Below are 27,265 nucleotides of genomic sequence, written 5' to 3'. Positions count from 1 at the left end.
AGATGCTTATTAACAATTCAATTTCGACGAATGTAAGTTTAGGTCACAACATGTCCTAACAATAAAACCTATCTAACAAAGGTCAGTCGATAATGCCGTAACAGTATTAATTTTCTATATGCACTTATAAAACATGCAGCCGAGTGGCCGTCTGTGTAATTTTATAAAATGACAAATGCGGTCGGTCCCCGGTTCCCGCCCCACGGGACAAGGGGCAATTATGATAATTAATACATGCGATGTTCCCATTGTTGGGGTTTTTAGAAACACTATGTGGATGGGGAATTATGTTGCGTTGTAAGAATGAGATTTTCTTTATGTTGAGAGTGTTGGTGATGAGATTAAGGGAGTAATTAATGCGTAAATTGGATTTACCCGATTTTTAATTTTTGTATGATAAGACTACCAAATGATATATTAATTAATTAATGAAAAATATAAGTAGTATAGAATATGTTATATTTGCGAAAACTGTAAGCGTTCATGTAAATTTTATAATTAATACGACACCAATAAAAATAAAGGTATAAAAACTTAATAAAGGGCTAAAAGATCTTGATCCGCTGTTTATAGTCTACTAGCGGTCCGCCCCGGTTTTGCCCGTGGTACGTATTTCGCAATAAAAGGTAGCCTATGTTCTTTCTCAGGGTCTATAGATTATCTGTGCCAAATTTCATCAAAATCGGTCCAGTAGTTTATGCGTGAAAACCATACATACATACATACATAAATACATACAAACCTTTCCTCTTTATAATATTAGTATAGATGTCACGTCACACTAAATTCAAGATGGCGACCATTAAAGAACATATTTTGATACTTTAAAAGGCGCGAATTTTACATTTTCGTATTTACGTGTTGTTTCTTCATCACTACATAGTATAAAACAAAGTCACTTTCTCTGTAACTATATGCCTATGTATGCTTATAGTAGAGCCATTTTAATAGGCAACATTTGACAGTTCAACAAAATTCAACAACGTAACCTAGTAACGACGACATAGAATAATATGATATTTCGTTTTGTTAGAACTGCACATTTGCTTAACTTTTTTCAATTACGATAACATATTTATAATAATAATGACCGATACAAGTAATTTTAGGTTTTGATTTTACTGATAAACCATTCTAAACATAATAAACAATTTCTGATTTAAAGAACTGACGTTGCTACAATTTTGTGTCAATAAACCTTTTTTCTTTTTAAATACCAGAGACGTTACTCTAAAAATCGAAATCTGACATCTAGAATCGAATGCATTGATTACTTGGGAATAAAAATCATCATAAATTATTGACATGTGTTTCAAGTTCGATTGACAAATGTTTCAAGTCCGTATCGATTAATTCACTTTAATCGATGTTTTTAAGCAGGTTACCACCCTATGAAGATAAAATTGATAGACGTCAAATGTTGCCTATTAAATTGGCTCGACAATAAATATTAACTACGCAACGAATTTTGATGCGGTTTTTTAATAAATAGAGTGATTCAAGAATAAGGTTTTAGTATATAATTTATTAGGATAGACAAAGCGGGCGAAGCCGCGGGCGAAAAGCTAGTAGACGTAAATAAAACAAAGACACATGTCTATTTCACATGGTCCAACATTAAATTCATATCGCATTAATACTTGGTAGGTATGTCATGTCTCTTTAAAGATAATTGCTCTCAAGAATCGAATTCTAGGCACTCAATTAACAAACAATTTAGCTGTTAATTACAGTCCCACTTGTGAATATGGTCGGTCCACACGCATCGTTTGGCATGACGTACATATAGTTTGCGCAAACACGAACTTATAAGTAATAATACAAAGTAGTTAGCAGTTGCTTTGTCGTAATTAGAAAGCTGAGTAATGAGACAAAAATGTCCTCAATCAAAGCATTTTTAGTTAAATTTTGAATATTTACATCCTAATGTTATTTTGATATGACGCAAACACGTACTAGTATACAAAATATTCAGTATTCTATGTTTAGTCGTGATTAAAAAGCTGTTTCTTAACATTAAAATATCCTTAATCAAAAGCTTTTAGGTGACTAAGGTTTAATTTTCAATAGTTTTACATGGTAAGAAATTATTCTCTTACATCTATACTAATATCATAAAGCTGAAGAGTTTGTTTGTTTGTTTGTTTGTTTGAACGCACTAATCTCGGGAACTACTGGTCCGATTTGAAAAATTCTTTCGGTGTTAGATAGCCCATTTATCGAGGAAGGTTATAGGCTATATTTCATCACGCTACGGGCAACAGGAGTGGAGCCACGGGGGTGAAACCGCGCGGAGCAGCTAGTCTACTATAATAAGATTATTCCAATCCGTCAGTCATTAACACGACCATAACTCCCGATACCAAACAAATTGATTTACAACCGTCAATCAATCCGCCATACTTTTTTGTGTGCACACGCGCACCGTGTAGCTAGGTCACTATGCTCCAGTTTTAAGATCACTCCTAATATATCATTACATATATGGGCTGGACTATAGTGCGGTCTGAATTTTTATTGGCAAGTCACTTTAACTGACAGCTACTAATAAATTGTCGTTGGATAGTTTTTAGCGCTATTAGCGGTGGCGTTTGTTTATGGTACACTTGTTGGTTTTGATGGATTTATGATTGTCTATGTTTTAAAGGAGTGTCTAATAGATGTAGAGGATTTGAAGTGCCAAAGGAAATACAATTTCGGTGTTCCTTAAAGGGTTTAACAAAGATTTTCGCAGTTTTTAGCAGTTATCCTACTTCCTACAAGTAATATTATAAATGCGAAAGTTTGTGAGGATGTGTGTGTGTGTGTGTGTGTGTTTGTTAGGTTCTATCCCGGAAATCCCACGGGAAGGGGAACTATGCGGGTTTTCCTTTGAAAACGCGGGCGAAGCCGCGGGCGGGAATCTAGTATAATATAGGTGTAGATTTTAGGCACCTAATAAGAGGCAAGATTTATCATTATTTTTATAATAAATGTAGATATTTATGAAGTAAGTAGGTACTAGGTAGGTACTTTCTTTTTAGCTTATGTAGTAGAATATTTTACTTTGGGATAGCGAAACACCTACGTATTTCGTGTTCACGTGTCTGTGACGCTTCTATGGGCACAGCTAATAACTTTAAGGTTTAATCATGAAAAAATATTTAATATTATGAAAAAATCACAAGTAAATTAATTATAATAATAACAAGTTGACATTATAACCTGAAGGGGGTAAAGCGGCGACCGGAGACCCCGTTTTATAATTCACAGGGTCAGAGTCAACCAACACAGCTTCACTTATAAATTTATAATAATTAACGGTGTTGCTATGTCGCAAATTGTTACCCGTATAACGGGAAATGTAACAAAATTTGTTAAAAAAAGGGTAGAAATATTTGCCTAATAATTTTAAATATTGTATGTCGAGGTTTCAAACGAATACAACAACACACAAACTAATATAGCAATATACCGCCAAGAGGTTTTTAACGAATATGACCTGTAGAATTTTAACCATATCCTAAGAAAAAAGTTGAAATGAATGAATGAATGAATGAAAAATACTTTATTGTACACCTTATAAAATACATTTTACAAACTTAACAATATAATTTAGTTAGTTGATTATCATTTATCAAAAACCTGAACAACAATCGAACATAATCAACAGACAAGTCGACAGTACGTAATGGCTCTGAAAGAAATGCAATAGCTTGCATTCGCATTTTCTATTAAGAAACCTTAATTTAATTGATTCAAAAAGAGACTTTCACATAAAACCAAACAGTTTTCCAAAGCTACAGAAAAGCGTAGTTCGTATATATTTGCAGTGCTATATAAATATTGAATAAGCGGCCGCTTTCCCGCGTTTGTTTTGACAGCGCCCGCGGCGGCCATGTTGGATTCAGCCCGGGGTTCGCCCGGGATGCGTTCACCTTGACATGTGTGGAATATTACGAATGTTCTGGTTGCAAATGTTTGTGTGCAGGGGATTTGTTGGGGCTTTTTAATGGTATTTCTTTTTGTATTGCTCTTTTTGTGTAAGTATAACAATAATACAAAATGCTATAAAATATATATTCTTTTATATGAAGGCATCCACATTCCACTACATACGTATGTGGATGGTCAGTAAATATAATGTCAAACTTCATTCAGAAGGCTGATAAGCTGAATTAGATACCACTTACTTATGAATTCATTGTCTTTATGAATTCCCTCTGGTTGACTATCTAGGTATCTCTTTGTTTGAAACTCACATAATAAAGTACTGGAGGAATTAAGTCTAATGTTAAAGAGAAATAAAATCTATAGATTTACGAAACTTTAAAATATCTTCAAGCTGAGCCCAGTGCTTGTTAAGGTATATTATAGTGTTGTGTAGTGAATACTGTATAGTGCTGAGTTTGTTTTTATTTTGTACGGATTTATTTCGGCATAAAAAATATGAATTTCCGTTTCACTAGCGATTTGTATACATTTCAATATCGTCGACGCAATTTACGATTTCAATATCAAACAGTTTTCAAACTAATCTGAATTTTTATCAAATTCGAGCAAACCAGTGAAGCGGTGGCTCTGGTTTTTTATTAATTAGTAGGTTAATTAAAAGTATACACTTTTAATTGTTATTTTCGTGTATCTCATGTAAAATTATTATATGTATTGATGTTTATTTTACATGCTTTTGTTTAAGGTTTTTCAAACGGCCATTGAAACATCAGAACGAAAGTTAACTCGTCAAAACCACAAGCAAAATCACTGATCACTCACCTAAAAATATAGCCATATAATGAACTGAAATAATGAATTAAAATTAATTACATACTTACCTATCATACACCTAGTGTCACTTGAAATTTCTTTTTTATTTCGCAATATTTTTAGTTCGAATTGAATCCGGGTCTTTAAAAAACCTATAAATCTATTTGTATGCTTTTCAACAACGTGCTCATACAAACTGTCACTATGTAGTATGTGTGTGCAATATAGCAGTTTCCTCCACGGAAATGGACCTCTCAATTAGCACCGGTTTTACTGCGATGGGAAAAATAGATGATTTCTGGGAATATGAACGGGAATAACATTAGTTTAGTTCTGTTTGCAAATCTATACTAATATTATAAAGCTGAGGAGTTTGTTTTAACGCGCTAATCTCGGGAACTAATGGTCCGATTTGAAAAATTCTTTCGGTGTTAGATAGTCCATTTATCGAGGAAGGCTATAGGCTATATATCATCACGCTAAGACCAACAGGAGCGGAGCAATGCGGGTGAAATAGCTAGTAATTAATAAATGATTTGATTTGATGGATAGTGTTAGTATTGTTTCTATTTATAGTTATATTGTGATAATTATAAAGGCTATATAAAAGAAAAGTCGAGATTATTATTTGTTACTCTATTTATATTATGAGACCGGATGGACCGACGTTTTTATTTTTATTCTTATTACTTAGAAAGAGTGGACACAAAGGATGGTAATTTATTTGATTAGTTGATACTACAGAAGCATCCTATTATATAAAAAAATGTTTCATAGTATTAAATTTATATTTCTACTAGTGGTCCGCCCCGGCTTCGCCCGTGGTACATATTTAGTATCCTATGTCCTTCTCCTGGCTCTAAACTACCTCCCTGCCAATTTTCAGCTAAATCGGTTCAGCCGTTCTTGAGTTATAAGTGGAGTAACTAACACGACTTTCTTTTATAAATATAGATTATAAATATCTTTACTATACGCAAGTTTTATACAAATTTTATTTAAATATCATTTAATAACCTAATTAGACTAGAGTAGATAATTTTTGAAACAAAAAAAAATCGCAGTCGGATGAAACCCATTAGAAAAGGAGGGGAATATGATGAAAATTAAAGGAAAAATAAATTACGGTCAATCCGAGTTCGGGAAAAGGGAGGGGGGAGCTTTTAAGAGAAAAAGATGGTTTCTCTTGATTTCCGACAAAACTACAAGTCCTACGGAAAAAAGTTCAATGGCAAAGTTGTAGATAATAAAAAGATCTACAACTTTTGTATTGACAATTTTTTCACATAACCTCAAAATTTAGGTGAAAAATTAAAAAAACCAAGTTTTTGGTTTTTTATTTTTAACTACTTCAAAATTTATTTTTTTTCTACGACATTTGGTAGAAACTTGCTTTATTATGTCCCAAATACACTGTAATTTATTTGATTGAAAATATTTATTTTTTCGCCTTATTTTGAATTAATACCAAAAAAACAACCTAATTTTCAATCGAAAAGTCACCCGTCAAAATATCAGCTTTTTTCAAAAACTTGAGGAGCCTTTTATTCATTGAAATCCCTACTTTCATATGGTGTAAAAAAAAATAAACATTACCATAGTAAATGTTCTCAGAAAATGCATACAAACAGTGTGAAAATGAGCTTTTACTAAATCAGGCACACTTCTCAAACTACCTGAAATGTTTTTATCGACATCATTTTGCTTTTGAATATGCTGTAAAATATTATACTTAGAACAGATAATTTTTTTTCTTTTGAAATATTACCGAAAAGCCGATACAAGAGAAGATATAGAGTTCGAGAAGTGTGCCTGATTTAGTAAAAGCTAATTATGACACTGTTTGTAAGCATTTCCTGAGAACATTTACTATGGTAAGGTTTATTTTTTTACACCATATAAAAGTAGAGATTTTGATGAATAAAAGGCTCCCAAAGTTTTTGAAAAAAGCTGATATTTTGACGGGTGACTTTTCGATTGAAAATTAGGTTGTTTTTTTGGTATTAATTCAAAATAAGGCGAAAAAATAAATATTTTCAATCAAATAAATTACAGTGTATTTGGGACATAATAAAGCAAGTTTCTACCAAATGTCGTAGAAAAAAAATAAATTTTGAAGTAGTTAAAAATAAAAAACCAAAAACTTGGTTTTTTTAATTTTTCACCTAAATTTTGAGGTTATGTGAAAAAATTGTCAATACAAAAGTTGTAGATTTTTTTATTACCTACAACTTTGCCATTGAATTTTTTTCCGTAGGACTTGTAGTTTTGTCGGAAATCGAGAGAAACCATTTTTTTCTCTTAAAAGCTCCCCCCTCCCACTTCCCGAACTCGGATTGACCGTAATTTGTTTTTCCTTTAATTTTCATCATATTCCCCTCCTTTTCTAATGGGTTTCATCCGACTGCGATTTTTTTGCACTTTTTATTATTTTTAAAGGGATCTACCCCAGTGTAAATATAAAATGTGAAAAATAAAACACAAGAACCATATATTTATTATTTACTAGCTTACTATGGTGAGAGTGTGTGCGTGTTTATTGTCTTTACGCGATCGCTAGCTTACTATGGTGGCTTCACGTTGTTTGTTCGTAATACGGCGTCCGTCTTTTTTTATACGTCCATGCCTATATCCAATAAATGGATGAACCAATTTTGATAAAATATGTCTTATTGTACTTTACACGTCATGTCTTTCATTAGATAAGTCACTTGAGTATATTTGATAAAATTTATTTATTTATTCCCACTTTTACCCCTATATCAAATAAATGGATGAACCGATTTTGATACCATTGGACTACTTAATTGTTTCTGACAGGTCGTCTTTTTTCATTTGATATATCACTTGGGTATAACAGACAGCATTCGTTTTTCTCATCCCCACTTTTGCCCTACATATAATTATTGGATGAACCGATTTTGATTAAATATGCCTCATTATACTTCTCACGTCAGGTCATGCCCTTTCATTAGATATGTTACTTGGGTATATTTGACAACTTTTATTCCCACTTTTATACCTACATATATCCAATAAATGGATGAACCAATTTTGATAAAATATTATGTCTTATTGTACTTTACACGTCATGTCTTTCATAAGATACGTCACTTGAGTATATTTGATAAAATTTATTTATTTATTCCCACTTTAACCCCTATATCAAATAAATTGATGAACCCATTTTGATATAATTTGACTTGTTGTTACTGACAGGTCGTCTTTTTTCATTTGATATATCACTTGGGTATAACAGACAACATTCGTTTTTTTCATTCCCACTTTTACCCCTCAAAATCGGTTCATCCATTTATTATATAGTATAATAAATGGATGAACCGATTTTGATTAAATACCTATGCCTCATTATACTTCTCACGTCAGGTCATGCCCTTTCATTTGATATGCCACTTAGGTATATTTGACAACTTTTATTGCCACTTTTATCCAATAAATGGATGAACCAATTTTGATAAAATATGTCTTATTGTACTTTACACGTCATGTCTTTCATTAGATACGTCACTTGAGTATATTTGATAAAATTCATTTATTTATTCCCACTTTTACCCCTATATCAAATAAATGGATGAACCGATTTTGATAAAATTTGACTAATTGTTTCTGACATGTCGTCTATTTTCATTTGATATATCACTTGGGTATAACCTACAACCTACATTAACAACTAACATTCGTTTTTTTCATTCCCACTTACCCCTATATAAACAACTAATGTAACAAAAAAACGCATCTAATTCGTATAATACCCGTTAGCGAGCTACGGTGGCACAGACAGACACGCAATACACACATAGCGAACATAACACCCCTCTTTTTGCGTCGGGGGTTAAAATATAATACCTACGACATAATTTCAAAGACCTTTTATATAAAAAATTTACCTAGAAGTAACCATAATGCTATTTGTGCAGGTTTTAGACTTATGAGCAAAAATCTAAATAAAGTTCCTTTGACCCCCCCTACTACCCCCTCAGCATAACCACCCCCCCCCCCACGCTTGGGAACTTTCGATATGATCATCTGGACATGTTAAGGAATAACTTTAGCGTATAATTTACGTAATAAAGTAATTCATGTATAGAATGCCTTAGCAAATGTTCGCTGTGATTATTAAATGGTCATAACTTTTTTATTTATGAACCGATTGACATGAAATAAACACTAAATGTTAAATGAAGCTTACCACAATATATTAGTGAAAACCGCATTTAAATCGGATAAGCCGTTTCTGAGATTAGCGTGTTCAAACATACAGACAAACAGACAAACCGACAAACAGACAAACAGACAAAAAAATTTTTAACGACAGTTTTGGGTTTGGGATCGATTTAGTAATAACCCCTGCAAATTTTTTTTTACATATTTTCATTGTACAGACACCACTTTTCTAGAATTTTATTATATGTATTGATGATTCTAAATCTTTTCTTCATCTAAAACAAATCATAGCAGCTCTGAGATAAAGTTGAGATGAAACAATACGCGTGTGACACGTATGAAGTAGGTCGCAATAATAACTTGAAATAAAAAACTGTATAGAGGTACAAAAAAATATATCTTTTTGATAGTTTGGGAGATAATATAGTGAGATGGGACACATATAGTCTTCTTCTCTTATATATAAAAATGAATCGCAAAATGTGTTGGTAAGCGCATAACTCGAGAACGGCTGAACCGATTTCAATAATTCTTTTTTTATTATATTCCTGGAAGTACGAGGATGGTTCTTATGTAGAGAAAACGTAAACATGTACCACGGGCGAAGCCGGGGCGGACCGCTAGTAAGTAATAAATATCTATATATTCTGTCATCATTGTACCGTTTATTTAACGTTTCAATGAAAATATGGTGATGAAATATGCTTCAGGGCAAAAAACTTTGACGACATGTCACATGTGACATGTATTAACCCGCAATTTTGCCAAGGTTGTGGATTATAACTTATGCCTACTCGTAAACTTATAGGTACTTAGGGCCCTAGGGGAGTTTTTGCCCTTAAAATGAGGAAGATGATGATGAGAATCATAATACTTTAGTAAAAGGACAAAAAGCTGGTTTATTTCATAATTTCAATGTTATAAAATTGATATTGTTTTAGAATAACCGTAATAGCCGTAATAATACATAATTGCAGCCACTTAATTTTAAGGAGTTCAATTACATAATAACTCAATTATTTTATGTAATTTGATTTTAAGCTAATAATGTTGATTAACACTAATTAGAAATATTTATCTATACTAATATTATAAAGAGGAAAGGTTTGTAAATTGTAATTATGTATGCATGTATGGTTTTCACGCATAAACTACTGGACCGATTTCAAAAATTCTTTCACCATTAGAAAGCTGCATCTTCACTGAGCAACATAGGCTATAAAACATGTAAGTACCACGGGCGAAGCCGGGGCGGACCGCTACTAGCGGTCCGCTAGTAGACTAATATTCACGATAAACGTCCATAGTGAATCTAGAAGATATTATTTCACACAAATTTTAAAAATGTCGGAGTTTTTTTTTCAATGTTATTTCTTTAGTTCTAAAAGCGTAGTTGATGCCTTCAAATCAAATGCCAAAAGAGGGTGAATAAATAACAGACAGATATATTCTAATTTGCTGTAGCATTAATAAAACATAGAACGGTTTACAAGATTTTCCTCTGACCATTTAAGTGTACACGTCAACTTGTCACTAAGGTGGTATGTAGGTGGACAGGGACGGGGCAAAAAGTTGTATATTGACTGCAAATTGATGTAATTGCTTATATTATAGACGAGGTTTTTTTGTGCATTCGTTTAAGCGGTTTTAAACTCTAATTAGTTGGATGAGAGGGCTAAAATTCAGTGGCAAAGTTAGAGATTGCATAGTTGTATTATAAATAAGTTAAGAATAATATTGGTATTAATTTGTTTGTTGCTAAGCATTTTATAAACCTTTACAAATAAAAGTAATTTACATTATTACTTTCTGCGTTGCTAATGATATACATTTTCTAATATATTAAAATAATCATCGAAATTATTAAGTAACTTTTATAAAACATACAACTAGTTTAAAATTTTACTTGGTACATAGTAGGATTAGAATAAAACACATATTGCACGTCTTATAAAAGTATAATAATTATTCATTTTTATTTATTTTTTCTTATAAATACTACATGACTAGTATAATGTATTTACAAACATTTCTTATTTTTATAATAATACTAGCGGTCCGCCCCGGCTTCGCCCGTGGTACATATTTACGTTTTCTCTACATAAAAACCATCCTCGTACTTCAAGGAATATAATAAAAAAAGAATTATCGAAATCGGTTCAGCCGTTCTCGAGTTATGCGCTTACCAACACATTTTGCGATTCATTTTTATATATAAGATAATGACTAAGTTGTAACATATTATTTTTTTTTCAAATTGTCAAATGTCGTTAACCCTGATCATAGCCGAATTTTTATAATTTTTTAAAACTGGAGATTTTCAGTGGTAAATTTTATTTGTTTTAAAACAATCTTTCGTAAGATACACAATTTGTAATTAACTTAACATAAAGATAAAGATATAGTGAATCTGTCGAATACCAGCCTTATATTTGTCTTAAAATATTAAAAGTCGAAGGGTACCTAAATATAATAAATGTACTGTTAATTTGTTAAGCGCCACTTGTGCTTCGATTCCAATAAATGCAAAAAATCTCAATTGATTTAAAAATTAATACTTAAAATAAAAGCTCTAGGTACTAGGTACAACTTCCAGAAAAAAATAACCTAAAACAACTTCATCTGTTTAAATTATAGCATATGTACCTATGACAGCGGCTTTTTATGCATTATTTGTCACAGATAAAATAAACCAATTCCTTCATGAAATGCAGTAAATTATTACAAATTCTTGTAACTTATTTCACGCAGATTAATACAATTAAGGGCATATTTCTGATTTACATTTTAAAAGTCTTCAAAAATTAATAAGAAGAATACGTCAAAAGTTCGTTCAAAGTGCATGGCTTGTCGCAGCATTAAGAGGAGACTGTCTCTTGCTTGTTCCTCATGTTCTCTATCAAAATAGCGCCTAGTGGAAGCAATATACCCGTTTAAAAACCTTTCATCAAATTAATAAGAACAATAAGTCAAAAGTTCGTTCAAAGTGCACGGCTTGTCGCAGCATTCAGAAGTGACTGTTTGTCGCTTGTTCCTCATGCCTTTCGCGTTGTGACGCGCGATCCACGGCCAGAAGTCGTTGGACATTATTGCGTTGTAGTTTGTGCGCTTTATGAGACCTGCGAACGTTTAATTAATTTTATTTGTTATGAAGAATGTTAAGAATGATTAAAAATGTTTGAAGTCAGTAAAATTCCTTCATCTATCATAGAAGTAAATAGCATTTTTTTTCTTGACATTAATATTTTTTTTCTATGCAAATACCTGGTCTATTAATAAGAGGGTTGTCGCAAAGGTACGCCAGCGTTTCCGCCAATCTTCGTCCGCAATATATCTGTCCTTGTCCATCACTCGAGTCCACAATAAGCAGAAGCGAGACGCAAGACAGCGCAAGAGCGGTGATCTTCATTTTGGTGATAGTGTCTCAAGATATTAGATTGGAATGTGCCAAATGCAAGGAACCTGCTGCTTATATACGCAAGACAGGGTTATCAATATGCACAGCTTGTCTGATGGTGTTTAATGAGCTGATTGAACTCGAATCCTCGTGGGTGTGATGCCTTCATGTGATTATGCATATGTTGTTGATGCGGGATTCAATTTGGTCATCTTATTAAGCTTTAGAGTGACTGTCTTGTGTATAGTAGATAGATACCATTGTCTTTAAGTATAGGTGGTTCATGGGTGGAATTCAATATGAATTCAGTTTCATATATTATTGTGAGTGCGGAATTTTGTTAGTACCTTATTGTTAGTACACTTTTGTTCAAGCGTGAAAAATGTTATGTTACTGTTATATGTTATTGTTTTTAACAGCAAAAGGCATCTAACTTATTCAGAGATAAATTAGCTAAATGTAATTTCTAAGCTTTCATATCTCTATTGTTTTACGTTATTTCTTCTAGTTTATTCCGTGATTTAACTTCAACGAAATAATAATTATACATATCACACAGTATACAATAAACTGCATGAAAACAATTCCCGTAATTTCACTGTATTGAACCGGGAATGTAATATTTAATTACAAAGCAATTCATGGTATGCATCGATTTTATATTAATGCAAATGTCTGCGAATATTGTTTCACTACCATTTAATTTTCAATAGCCTATCGTTTGCGAACGTTTATTGAAAATTACATTCGTGGAATTACATACACAAAGTGGGCGGTTGCTAGGCAACTAGATTTCCTCAAACTACCCACGTTTGTAAAAGATTTTTCCGCTTACGGTTAAAAGCACTCAATCAAACAATTCCTAGAATACAGAGTAAGCTGAATTACAGTGACATGAGATATATTGCCTGGGAATAATATTTTATCACCTCTCAAATGTGTTGCCATCTAGATGTAAGTGCTCCATATAGCACATATCGCAGAAAATGTCGGAATGGCAGGTAATTTTTCCCCAAAAGTAGGGAATAAATCTCTTGACACACGAAATGAAAAAAACGTTTTTTGTTGCTCATGTTGTAACCTACGCCATCTTTTTAACGTAACTGTAGAATAAAATTGAAAGTGATTATTAATTATAACATTTTGTAAATAACTAAAAAAACTGACTTTGTTCTGTCTGGAAACTTTGAAGTTAACAACAATAGGTATCGAAATTAGAATTTCAAATTTGTGTTCATATATTCCAATCGTTTTGCGTCATTGAAAAAAAAAATCGAATAAATTCTCCGAGCTATATTTAGCGTGCGTTCAACATGAAGTACTTTCGATAAATTATATAATTAAATAAAAAGTAGGTATTGACGTAATGGCTTCATATCACGACTTGAATTTATAAGCTTACGAATAAGTTGTGTCAGGTGTAAGGTTTAACATAGAGCGGTCAAGGGCGTGCTCGTATTTTAATTTATGTGACGTTTTCGGGCAATAAAACTGGTAAAACACGGAACAAGATGGTTATTATGTAGTTGGTAATAAAAAGAATTTACTATAGTTTCGTTACTAGTCTTCTATTTGACAGTGTTTTTATAATTTTATGGTAAATGATATGTAGGCGATGACGATTCTTGAGAAGTCGAATCAAATAAATACTTGTTTTTCTTTTTTTTGTGACAAATGAAATTAAAACACTACAAACGAAATTTAAAACAATACCTGGATTTAGCTAATTACTAGGTACTTAAACTATAATTCGATTACACTCTTAAAACATTTTTTTTTGGATTAGATATCGCTAATTACTGCTTTAAGTATAGGTAAGTCGACTACAATCCTTTAAGCTTTTGTTTATTAAGTACTCTTTGTCCCTAGTCCCTAGTAGCAGTCGATAACGTAATACAAAAACACAAAATCATTTAATCCAAATCATAATATATCCTTTTAGAACGAACAATATAAGACTAAGGCGATTTATACACAATAGAAGATGCTGCCTGCAAGATATGGAGATTATTCTATTATCGGAAGCTTATACGATACTAGCTGTGCCCCGCGGTTTCACCCGCATTGCTCCGCTCCTGTTGGTCTTAGCGTAATGATATATATATATATCATTACGCTAAGACCTATAACCTTCCTCGATAAATGAGCTATCTAACACCGAAAGAATTTTTCAAGGCGGACCAGTAGTTCCCGAGATTAGCGCGTTCAAACAAACAAACAAACTCTTCAGCTTTATAATATACTAGATTTTCGCCCGCGGCTTCGCCCGCGTTTTCAAAGGAAAACCCGCATAGTTCCCGTTCCCGTGGGATTTCCGGGATAAAACCTATCCTATGTGTTAATCCAAGTTATCCAATAATCCAATCTATATGTGTGCTAAATTTCATTGTAATCGGTTCAGTAGTTTTTACGTGAAAGAGTAACAAACATCCATACATCCATACATCCTTACAAACTTTCGCCTTTATAATAGTACAGTGAAACCTGGTTAAGTGAGACATCAAGGGACCTGCAATGTCGTTTCACTTATAGAGGTATTCCACTTACCCAGTGTCTCAGATATACAGGTATAAATAAATATCTGTCTCATTTACAGAGGGTTCCATTAATAGAGGTGAGAATACAGGTTATTTCAGTTATACAGGTGCGATCATTAAATAAAATATATGGTAGGGTAAAATAAGAATGAGAAAACAAACAATGTTATCTCAGTTACAGAGGTTTATGCATATAAAATCGAAAGAACGAATCCCAGATATAGAGGTTTACCTCGTCCCACTAACAGAGGTACCTCAGCATGAGTTCCAGTTATGGAGGTTTCTCACTTATCCAGGTCCCACTTAACCAAGTTTCACTGTATTAAGATAAGATATGAGCTAGCTTTGTTAAAATAATGTTAATGTAAGAACTAAAAGCATAGTGAAAATGTCGCAGGTAAAGCGTAGAATTTCGACGATTATAAACGGCCGGCTTAGCAAATGCTCGATATTTTGCAATATGCCTAAGTATAACACAAATAATATGCCGAGCATTCAGATTCTGAATTTTTTGATTCGATTAAGGGGGTCCTGGAAAGATAAGGTTTGTTATCAACAACAGATGTATGCATAATGTATCTGCCCCATACCCTAGAGGACACGGGTCTTCACACTTTAAGAAGGTCAATGTAATTCTAACTTCATAGAAATAGGATCCCCTGAAAAAGTTCCGTCAGCTTGCAACCTGCTCCATGCGTAAATTCTCAACATGTTACAAAATGCAGAGTCTCTGAAACTAAATACGCCATTTGTAAACGGCGAAATTATACAATTTACCTGCGACATACATATACAACTTTGAAGCGTCATATGAGCTTTGTAAAAGTAAGAACTAAAAGCATAGGAGATGAGATGAAGATTATAGGATTTAGTTTTCCCCGCTTTAAAGGGATAACGTTTATGTTTAAAAAGGTTTTAAAGGCTGGCTTGGCTTTGCTCTATGTTGTTACGTAGACAGTGAGTGTCTTATACACACTAGTTTGATTTTGTAGAAATAAAAAATATATTTTAACATTCTTGATGTCAATGATTCAAAAAATTATTAATTTACCTACATTTTGCTGCGCGGTTTGTGAGTTGAATTTAAAGTGAAATTAATATAATATTCTAAAACGTCTTAACCAGCACTTAATAGACTATAATAGAGTTAATGAGGCACCGAATTCAATTAATTGTCGGGTTGAGGCGATAAGTGCTGGTTATTTATTCGAGCTTCCACTAAATGTACTAATAATATTTTAAAATTTTTAACAATTCACATTTTTATTAAGAGTTTATGATTTCCTTGAAATAAGAGAACAAATTATCCTTACATATATTAAATTGCTTTTTCTTTTATCTCTTCAATTATTATTGAGCTTACGTACGACTTAAATGCTATAGTACAGTGAAACTTGGTTAAGTGGGACCTGGATAAGTGAGAAACCTCCATAACTGGAACTCATGCTGAGGTACCTCTGTTAGTGGGACGAGGTAAACCTCTATATCTGGGATTCGTTCTTTCGATTTTATATGCATAAACCTCTGTAACTGAGATAACATTGTTTGTTTTCTCATTCTTATTTTACCCTACCATATATTTTATTTAATGATCGCACCTGTATAACTGAAATAACCTGTATTCTCACCTCTATTAATGGAACCCTCTGTAAATGAGACAGATATTTATTTATACCTGTATATCTGAGACACTGGGTAAGTGGAATACCTCTATAAGTGAAACGACATTGCAGGTCCCTTGATGTCTCACTTAACCAGGTTTCACTGTATTTGTTTTAAATTCAACAGTACAATAAACAACAGCTAACACTGCAGCTGATATTCTATGACATAGTACCTCGAATTATGAGTGGAAAGTTAATAGGAAATATTGGAAAATTATTACTTCGTAGAAAGAAGTAAAGTAGATTAAAAAGTTTTATAAGTGGATTGGTGAACCATAAAGAGTCCCTGGCGGTTTATCGATATTAACTCATACTGAAGCTTAAAATTTAGATAATAGATTTTTTGAAATGAAGTCTTTTAGTAATTACGTGTTTTTAATAGATCAAATATGATAGCTAATGGATTAAATATGATTCACATGAGTATTGATACTAATTTATTTTCCAAGTTTCACGATCTTGATAAAGCCTTAAAACTTTTTGACTACTTAGATATTTACATAAATTATGTGTAATTTTCTTGTACTTTAACGTAGATTACCTGAACAGAATATATTATGTGTCTTTAGATAAGTAATAATCCTCTTTGCAAAAGGCAATATTCGCATAAAATTCCTCACACGCTAAATTCTATTTGTCGTCTAATGCCTTAACAATTATCCCATACACCCGAAATTCTCTTTAAACTCCAATTTGCATAACACGTGTGTAAACGAAATTCAGGCTATGTAATAGTAATGTAATTACTGCGAGCGTTGTAGGCTGGCGTGCGCGGAATTCGATCGAGCCTCTGAGAGGGCGCCTCGAGTGCGGCATTAACTGGAAACGGGCCTGTGCGCTATTCATATCGTTTGATGGAACTTTTGATGGTTCTGTGGGTACTTATTATTTGATTGTATTTGAATTGCGGTTTTCGTAAGTTTATGTGTAGGATAAATCGATTGCGAGCTGATATATCTATTAATAATATTAAATTTATAATTGGATGCGACTCATTAATATGTTATGCCATTCTTATTTTTACACGAGCTTTCTTTCTGCCATCAGCCCTTGAAGTTTTAATCTATACCTCTATGTATTAAAAGTAGTGTAGTATTTTAGTGTGAAAAAACACAGTTGGTAAACATTTTAACATATTTTTAATATTGTAGTATGTAGTTGTTAGTTGTTGTGAGTGTTTTTGTTATTCTTAGCTTGAAAGTTTTCTTTCTAATACTACGTGGGAAGATGAATCTACTTTTGCAGCTTTCCTTTTTTGCTCAACTGATTTTGGATTAAAAGAACAAGGATTACACCATAGTATAATAACAGTAAACGATACACAAAAATGAAGTTTATAATCGGAAAATTTAATTATACTTTAATCGGTTTGATAATATCAGATACCTAGGTTAAATTAATCATATTATGTGAAAAAAAATGTTACCATTGTTCCAAATATATGCATAATTTGTTTAAAATATTATTAAAGTAACTAGGATTTGGTATAGGTACATTTTGCCGAAGCTCGAATAAATAACCAGCACTTATCGCCTCAACCCGGCAATTAATTGAATCGGTGCCTCATTTACTTTATAGTCTACTAAAAGCCAACTAAGACAATAAAGTTAGTTTAAGAAAGAGTACCTATTTAAAATGTCCAAAATTCAAGTACCTACTTCAAATTATTTTCTATTAAAGAACAAAAATAGACGGCCAGACGGACATACTACTTTCGCATTTATAATATTAGTAGATATATTATATTTGATACGAGTATAAGCTTAAACTCAGTTTAACAAGGAAATACGGCTATAAAGTTTCATGTTCCTCATTTGGCTCTATTATGAAAGGGAAATTATGTTACGTTTGTCAAAAGACAGAGATTTATAGCTCATACTGATACCTGTTTAGAATAAGGAATACTAAAATAAGAAGATATTCTTCTGTAACTAGAAGAATATTTTGATTTCTATTTTAATACAAGGCCATAAGTCCAGTAACAAAGGAATTTGAATTAGGAGACAAGGAAGAAATTTTTTAAGTTCTGCGGGATCGCAGTCTACCTTAAAAGTTGCAGCATTGCGATTTTCAAAGATCTCACTACAGTTTTAAATTTGTGTTATTTTGAAAAAAAAAAAAAAAACATTGTGAAGATTGTTAAATGTTGCCCGAATTATTTTGTGAATCTACTTCATTTTAAAGCTGAATTCATAAAATGATGTTTTATATGTATTTAAAATGATAATTATTTTAATTAGCTGGATTATTCCGCAATACGGGTACTAAAATACATTGAAATACACAAACAAAATGAAATTACTCTGTTAACGATAATATTAAAAGTTCTTGTTTCATTTTAATAGTGGTCAATTACGTTCATAATTTTACGATATGCGATATTTTAAACAAAATTTAAAGCGCGAATTAAAATTTATATTTTATCTCGCATTGCTTTTTACATAATAATTATCTTATGGTGACTATATGAGTATTATCATGTTTAAAAAGCTTCAAACATTTTTGCTTTATCCACTTAGAACTAGGGACAAATGTTTTTATTCACTTAAAACAACAGTGAAATGCAGTTTCGTAAGAATAAGCTGAATAATAAAACTCAATAGCTGCCCGCTGCCTGAAGCTAATTGTGTTAAACAAGTGATGCCTTTTTCCATTTTCCCAGCGGTTTCAGCTAGAGTTTCCATGGAAATTACGTTTGAGTTTCGTCTTTCTGGGAAATTAGAATTGGTGTTGTTTTGTATTCTAACTGTATAGTTCTGTTTAATAAAATAGATAGAATAACAATAATACAAAGGGAATATGATAAGTTACATTAAATATTAAACCTTTTTTCTTTTCTTTCTTCTTTCTTTCTTTCTAAATATTAAACCCACACAGTAAGGCCGTGTAGTGGGAACATAATATGGGCTGATCATGATAGATAGATAATACTTTATTGCACACACACAAGATTTACCTAAAATACAAAAAAAAAAACAAAAAAACCGATGTAAGTATGAACAAATGGCGGCCTTATCGCTAGGCAGCGATCTCTTCCAGACTACCATTAATTTGAACAAGGAAAACACATATAAAGGAGGACTTTATTACATAATATATCATGATGATGAATATTTAACCTATTTTCTACTGATCATCTCAAAAACAACAGTTTACAAATAATTAAGATTAAGAACTTTTAATATAGATAAATTAGGAATAGTCAACCATTTTTGGTTACTACAATTGTTACCGCTTAACTTTTCTGTTCGATAAACAATAATTGTTTTTAAAACATTTATCTTATCTATTCAATTAACAAAATATAAAAATGTTATACAACAATTATACCTTGTTTAAAATATAAAAATAAACAGAACAAACAGAAAACATTTTTCATCCGCCGACAAACCTGAATCTAGGTTTTGATTAGTTATAAAGCTTTGCAAGCGCTGCAGATGAAAATGGCGGTCCATCAATGCACTGACCCATTTCGTACATTAGGATCGTATCAATTAGACATGAGGCTCGACCGGATTCGCTAGGGCTGCCACTGAAAAGATATTTCAAGTGACTGATTATATTGTTAAAAATATGCAAAGCCGACGGTGGTCACTGGTTGACCCCGCAAGGGTTTTCCTAGTGGGTTAACCAGGGATTTACATTTTTTGTGAAACTTTGTAAAAATTTGTGAAAAATAAATAAAATGTGAATTTGAATTTTGTAGCAATAATGTTAATTAAGTACAAATTATACGTAGCGTTTCCTAGTTTATTATGCGATAGGTAAGTTTGTACACAAGAAATAAGAAACGAATTATGTGGATGGATGCGGTAATCTTATAAGTTAACATTATTCACAATTTGAATGCATTATATTGTGTTACGGATACAAATGTGAACTCGTTTTTTTATATATAAAAATATATACATATATTTAAAAAAAAATGTGATGTATTTTTCAACAATTTTGTTTGATTCTACATGTTAATCTCTATGACATACCTATATTTTTTTACCTATATTTCAAATCTCAAAAAATACAAATATACACACTTTTCTGAGATTTATTAAATCAGGGTCACCACCCCGCCAAACACAAAGAATAAATATATAAATAACTATCAGCTCGCAGCCCTACGCTAGCCTCACCTGTTGCGCGCGCAAATCGACCCAGCGATGTGGGTCGGCTTTTAAATAACTGAGATGTGTGTCAGTTTGCTATTGTCATACACATTTTGGTCATTAATTAATTGTCGTATTCATTAATTGGTAGATTAATTAAATGCTGTACAGATAATTAATTGAATGTCACATGTGATGGTCAAGTTTTTCCGAATGAATGGTGTAACTTTAAATTGATGAGATAATTTCGTTGTTTTTGTATAAGGTATAGGTGTACAGATTTGTATTTGATTTGATATCAATCCTTTTCTTCTTTTCAGATTAAAAAAACCTTAACTGTTCTTTATACAGGGTGTCCCACTGTTGGTATACTAAGCCCAAAGGAGGTTATAGATTTGCATACGCTAAGTACGTAAAAAATACTTAAAAAATTCCAGACGCATTTTTTTTTCAAGTAGATGAATTCTTAAAACTTTTTGGTTGCTTGTTATGGGTGTACACATAGGTGTACACCCATAACAAGCAACCCGCCCAACTTTGTCACCAGTACATGAGCTATCGTTTAATATTATGTTTTCATAGACAAAATGCTCACATAAGAGAAGCGGTATATGCCGGCTGCGCGAAGCTAGAGAAGAAAACATGGATTTTCAGGAAAAATTTAGCAAAAAATTTTTGACGTAATTTTGTTGTTTAAGTATTTTTTACGTGATCAGTGTATGCAAAACTACAAGTCTCTTCGCGCTTAGTATACCAATAGTGGGACACCCTGTATAATTTCTTTATGAAAAGTTCCTAATAATAATTAATATTTGATCACCTTGAAAAAAAAAAAAATCCGGGCCATCCTTGAGATTTATAAATTTATAAATTTATATTATTCGATCACGAGGCGGGACGAATTTTTTCTATTCTTTATAAATTAATATTTATAAAGCATTTGAATGCCATAAAACCAAAAATATAAATCCTTGAGGTTTTCTTTTTTTTTTAATAAAATGTCGCTCTTCTCTTATAGGTAATCTATATTCATAGCGTATATGAAACCTGTAGCGTTCAATCGAGATGACACTTTATATACTTCTATACAAAGCTTGAAGTTGATCTTTTGTGACCTCCACTTGAGAGGATCCACTTGGCTTTTGGCCTCTTTATTATTAAGCTTTATAACTAAAAGTGTAGCTTATGTTTCTCTTTAAGATTTAATTCAGAATGTTTAAGAATTCGTTTTACAATGGAAAAAAAATCATATAAATATCATAAGGAGTTCATGTGTAACAATTTATTACAGGCGGTTTCTTACACATTTACGATATGAGGTGTAAAGTGAAAGATATCCTCCTATTATCATAACCACGCAAACAGCTATTAATTTTTTGATGTAATAAAATAATAAAAAATACTTTATTGTATAATGCACAGATACTAATAAATATAATACCTAGTACAAAAATATGCATGCACAAACTCGCGAATAAAAACAGTACTAAATTAATAGCCAAAATACTATTAAACGACCAAATTATATTACTAGATACTTAAAAATTTGATACACTTTTCACACACTACAAAGTGTGAACACAAACTAACGCACAATCATAGAAATTTTTAAAGAATAGAAAGAATTTGAATGCTATAAAATATCAAAATCTAACATAGAATCTATCAAGCTACTTGAGAAATTTTTATAGAATACTAGAGGTCCGCCCCGGCTTCGCCCGTGGTACATATTTCGCAATAAAAGGTAGCCTATGTCCTTTCTCGGTTATCAGAATATCTCCATACCAAATTTCATGCAAATTGGTTCAGTAGTTTAGGCGTGATTGAGTAACAGACAGACAGACAGAGTTACTTTCGCATTTATAATATTAGTACGGATTGATATTTATTGGCATTTGAATGCCATAAACTAAATATCAAATTAACACAAAATCTAACACCTCCTTTCAAGCTACTATATATTATCAGCTACCAAAAAGCATATAATCCTCTCCCGAGGCGGCAGATAGAAGCGCGACCCTGACCTCCGCAGCCCTCTTTTGAATGCTTTGGATATTAATATATGTCAAGTGAAAGATTTGTGGGAGGTACTTGTAGGTTTTTTTATATAGATGGTTGAATATGTGGGTGTATGTGTTAGTTTATGATTTTGATTGGGTTTATTTGTAAACTAGCGGTCCGCCCCGGCTTCGCCCGTGGTACATAATTACGTTTTCTCTACATAAGAACCATCCTCGTACTTCAAGGAATATAATAAAAAAAGAATTATCGAAATCGGTTCAGCCGTTCTCGAGTTATGCGCTTACCAACACATTTTGCGATTCATTTTTATATATAAGAAGAAGAAGATAGATTAAAAAGGTGAAAGAATGGACTTTATGCATTGTCTAGTTTTTTCGTAGCGTAGTGCTACGAAGCTCTTTAATTGATGTCATGATGGAGAAGATTTTAAATAACCTTTGTCAATATGAAATATTTTTACACTGCAAAAATATACGGAAAATATGTTTATAAGAAAAATATATAATATATGTATATATTTTATACATTTTTTTTTTGTTATTACTCGCTGGCTATAGAAGCTTCAAATTATGTTTTTTTTTTTGTAACAAATAAATGAGAAAATAGCAGCAATATAATGAGACTACATTTGACGGATTTTTTCGTAGAATTTTCTTTATCTCTCTAATGAAACTCGAGGAACAGAATCTAAAGAATGAAGCGAGAATCTTAATACTATTATAAAGGCGAAAGTTTGTATGGATGTATGGATGTATGGATGTATGGATGTATGGATGTTTGTTACTCTTTCACGTAAAAACTACTGAACCGATTACAATGAAATTTAGCACACATATAGAGGGTAACTTGGATTAACACATAGGATAGGTTTTATCCCGGAAATCCCACGGGAACGGGAACTATGCGGGTTTTCATTTGAAAACGCGGGCGAAGCCGCGGGCGGAAATCTAGTCTGTAAATAATTTATCCCGTTTCAGATTGAAATGCGATTAATTATTAACGTCTCGTAAGACCGCTCAATTTTCATTTGTACAGTGAATAGTTAAATAGCCAATAAATGGTAGCGACTGGAATGGATAAATTGGTAAATGTTTGATCTGTAAATGTGGGTAGATATATCGGGAATTGCTATGCATATGATATTTAGTATCGGTTTTGTAAAAATTTACAATGACTATAGAGAACTACTAAATATTGTTTGGAATCTCTGGACGATATGAACTCAATTTTTAGAGTGTGAATAGGTAACATTTTATATTTATGATGATAGTAAAAAATGCAGGATCGTTTATATGGTATGAATCTCTTTTAACAATACGTAAATAAATAAATACAACAATAAATATTGGTTTAACAGTCATTTAAAACGTATGCAAATTTAAAATACCTTCAAACAAATAGATACATCTCTGGTTTTATAATATTACTACAAAAGAACTACACTACAAAAGAAAATCTCAAAGACAATCAATTTGAACGCAGGTGGCGGCAAGACTTATACTGTTTCTTTTTAATATTCTACTTTAAAACTATAAAGGAATAGTTCAATAGACTCTTTATATACCAACTCGTAAAATCTGCTATACACAGATTCCTCCAATAATTTATTAAACTTTGACATTCAAATCAAAGTTCAAAGAGTGATTTCGGCGGAAAAACTTGGTCCTTCGAGAAAGTTCCGATATTGAGTGAAAAAGTCCAACTAATAGCGGGCGATTAATTCTGTTCTAGTAATTATGGGAAGGAATTTTTGAAGCGGTCAAATCGTGTTGTTCTTCAGTTTTCTTAAGAATAATATCGAGTTATGTAGTACAGATAGACAACTGGCCAAATAAGATGATAGTTATTGAGGTTTAGACCTCCCTACCTGCTCTTATATTCAAAATTTATAAACAGTTGCTTCAATTGAAGAAATTAAATTTCACAGACAAAATGAACATGAAGATGTTCGGGGCTTGAGGCTGTGAGAGGGAGAGGCTTGTCAGTTTCCAAATCCATAAATAAATCCACGATCAAACAAGTCAGTAAAAATTGACAAAAAAAATAAATATGCTGAATACAAAACCAATAAACAAAAACATTTCAACATTGCATAAACGATAACATAAATTGTACACAAAGTTGAACCGAATAAATAACGCTTAACTAAAGATTGAGCAATATTCACCGCTCAATGTACATCCAAGACAAGCAGCGACAATGTACGTTCATACGTTATACATGTACAGTCGAGTTGAAAGTTTTACGACGCACCCGGGAACAAATGCAGCAAGCTACGAGGAACACGTGTAAATGGAATCAGTCGCTGTCACCGAGCGGTGTATAAATGTTAATCCTGGGTGGAACACGATTCAGAGATATTTCCCGAGTTAGGGTTGGCGATTTTTAGGGTTCCGTAGCCAAAATGGCAAAAACGGAACCCTTATAGTTTCGTCATGTCCGTCTGTCCGTCTGTCCGTCTGTCCGTCTGTCACAGCCGATTTACTCGGAAACTATAAGTACTACAGTGATGAAATTTGATGGGAATATGTGTTGTATGAACCGCTACAAAAATATGACACTAAATAGTAAAAAAAAGAATTGGGGGTGGGGCCCCCCATACATGTAACTGAGGGATGAAATTTTTTTTTTCGATGTACATACCCGTGTGGGGTATCAATGGAAAGGTCTTTTAAAATGATATAAAGTTTTCTAAAAAACATTTTTCTTAAAGTGAACGGTTTTTGAGATATCAGCTCTCAAAGTCGTAAAAAGTATGTCCCCCCCCCTCTATTTTTATAACTACGGGGTATAAAATTCTAAAAAAAATAGAGGTGATGCATGCTAATTAACTCTTTCAACGATTTTTGGTTTGATCAAAGTATCTCTTATAGTTTTTGAGATAGGTTGATTTAACTGTAATTTATTATATTTGCTGCTACGGAACCCTTTGTGCGCGAGCCCGACTCGCACTTGGCCGGTTTTTATTTTAATGGAGAAAGTGTAGGAAAAATGTTAGTGTAAATTGCGATTGATTCAATTTGAAGAATTTACTATTAAAATGAAGACAGTTAAATAGTAGTCGTTGATCCTTAGCACTTGAATGAAAAATATAATAGGTACATTTTTATTTGGTAGTTGAAATTTAAGATTTTATAGAAATAAAAATACCTATTGCTACTGAGTTTCAACTTTGCATACATTTGTATTCGCTACTAATATAGTACACACATAGGAAATTAAATAATCTATTGAACTCATCTCAAACGCGTAAAAGTTGCCATATTTGTCACACAAATGCAAAATAGTCCCTATTTAACAATGTGAATTGATTGTCCTAGATAAGTCGAGTTCCTGGAATTAAAAATAACAATTGACAACCCTAGATAAAGCTTCTTTGTTTATTGTTTGTCTTTGTATCATACTGGCGAGTACCCTGATGTTGAGTGCATTTATTTAATGTATTCTGCTTCCAGATAAAATGTCGCACGTGCTGTCCTCTCGTTGTATCCTATTGAAACGAGTGGACGCTCTATTTAGTTTTGTTTCAAAGGGAATGGAAGATATGCATAGGTTTAAAGAGCGATAGTGTGACCTAGTGTAGGTTTCTCCGGATAGTATAATTTGAAAGTCTTTTTTTATTTCTGAGTTCTCTTCTCTTACATCTATTTATTTATTAACCACATCTATTGATTGTTGCACTAATAAAACAAGGAAAAGTGCTGATAATAGTCAGTCCTATAATTGAATTTCTTCGTCCTGATTTTCCAATGTTCGCATTAAATTACCCATATGATCATAGGCATATATGAACATAATCCAGTTCTTATGACCAATGCTATTAAACCATGTCTCCAAGTTACAACTATTTCAAAATATAGATCATTACATAATAGTATTACATCAATCACCCCATTAAGGACAGGGGAGTTTGGAAAGTTCCCCAACGAAGTATCCTCCTGTTATTGACAAGGTATCTAAATGGAAATGAGGGCATTTTTGAATGGCCTCCCCGGGAACTGTCGGCCCATGCGATGCGATCGTATTGTGTACGGGTAACCCATTTAGTGAGTGACGGGAAAATGGTTATATCTCTGGTTTGAAATGGACTAGTAGTGAGCGGTGGCTTTGTTTGTGTTGATGGTGTAAATATGTATGTGCCTTTTTTCAAATTCAAAATTATTTATTGTGAATCACAGGTTATAGGGTGTGCAAGCTTTGTTATAGATTTAACGACTCCAAAAAGACGAGGTTTATTTTAATAGAGTAACTACGGAGTTTCTGCTTGTTTTTTTTTTCGTAGAAACACCTATCCGAATCCGTTATTGGTAAAACTATGTTATGACGATCAAGAGTGCTTCAGTCTAATTGAATAAATTTTTGAGATAGAGTTATAAGGAAAGTTAAAAGCATAGTATGTGGAATGTATACATGCTTAATATTCTATAGGAATTAATCCCACCCAACTAATTATGAACATAGATGAATAATACCCATCTCATTTAAATTACTACATAATCTTTACTGAAAAGTTACTTCTCCAAGATTACAGGATTGAGGGAATCCTTCAATAGCCTTATAATTGCTTTGGTTAAATAGCTTGTATTGTGTTTGCTCTCACAAAATTACAGC

General features: G+C 32.4%; 2 protein-coding genes across 2 annotated transcripts in view; one reads left to right on the top strand and one right to left on the bottom strand.

Moving 5' to 3' along the window:
• The window catches only part of Pkc53E (Protein C kinase 53E), a 162,915-nt gene that overhangs the window by 105,940 nt on the left and 29,710 nt on the right, over positions 1-27,265 (top strand). The window lies entirely within an intron of this gene.
• LOC149483195 (bombyxin A-3 homolog) lies at positions 11,845-12,352 on the bottom strand. Its single transcript, XM_089702927.1, has 2 exons — positions 12,196-12,352; positions 11,845-12,050 (listed from the first exon to the last, which is right to left on the bottom strand). Exons 1-2 carry the CDS (start codon positions 12,338-12,340, stop codon positions 11,884-11,886), a joined length of 312 nt encoding a protein of 103 aa, XP_089559053.1. The 5' UTR covers positions 12,341-12,352; the 3' UTR covers positions 11,845-11,883.

This window comes from Colias philodice, chromosome 13 (genome assembly GCF_061535455.1).
Source record: "Colias philodice isolate Cphi_HAF_F1 chromosome 13, ilColPhil1 Martin Lab GWU primary, whole genome shotgun sequence".
Classification (NCBI taxonomy): domain Eukaryota; kingdom Metazoa; phylum Arthropoda; class Insecta; order Lepidoptera; family Pieridae; genus Colias; species Colias philodice.
The sequence above is the reverse complement of the archived record's forward strand: the minus strand, read 5'-3'. Positions and strand labels throughout refer to the sequence as shown.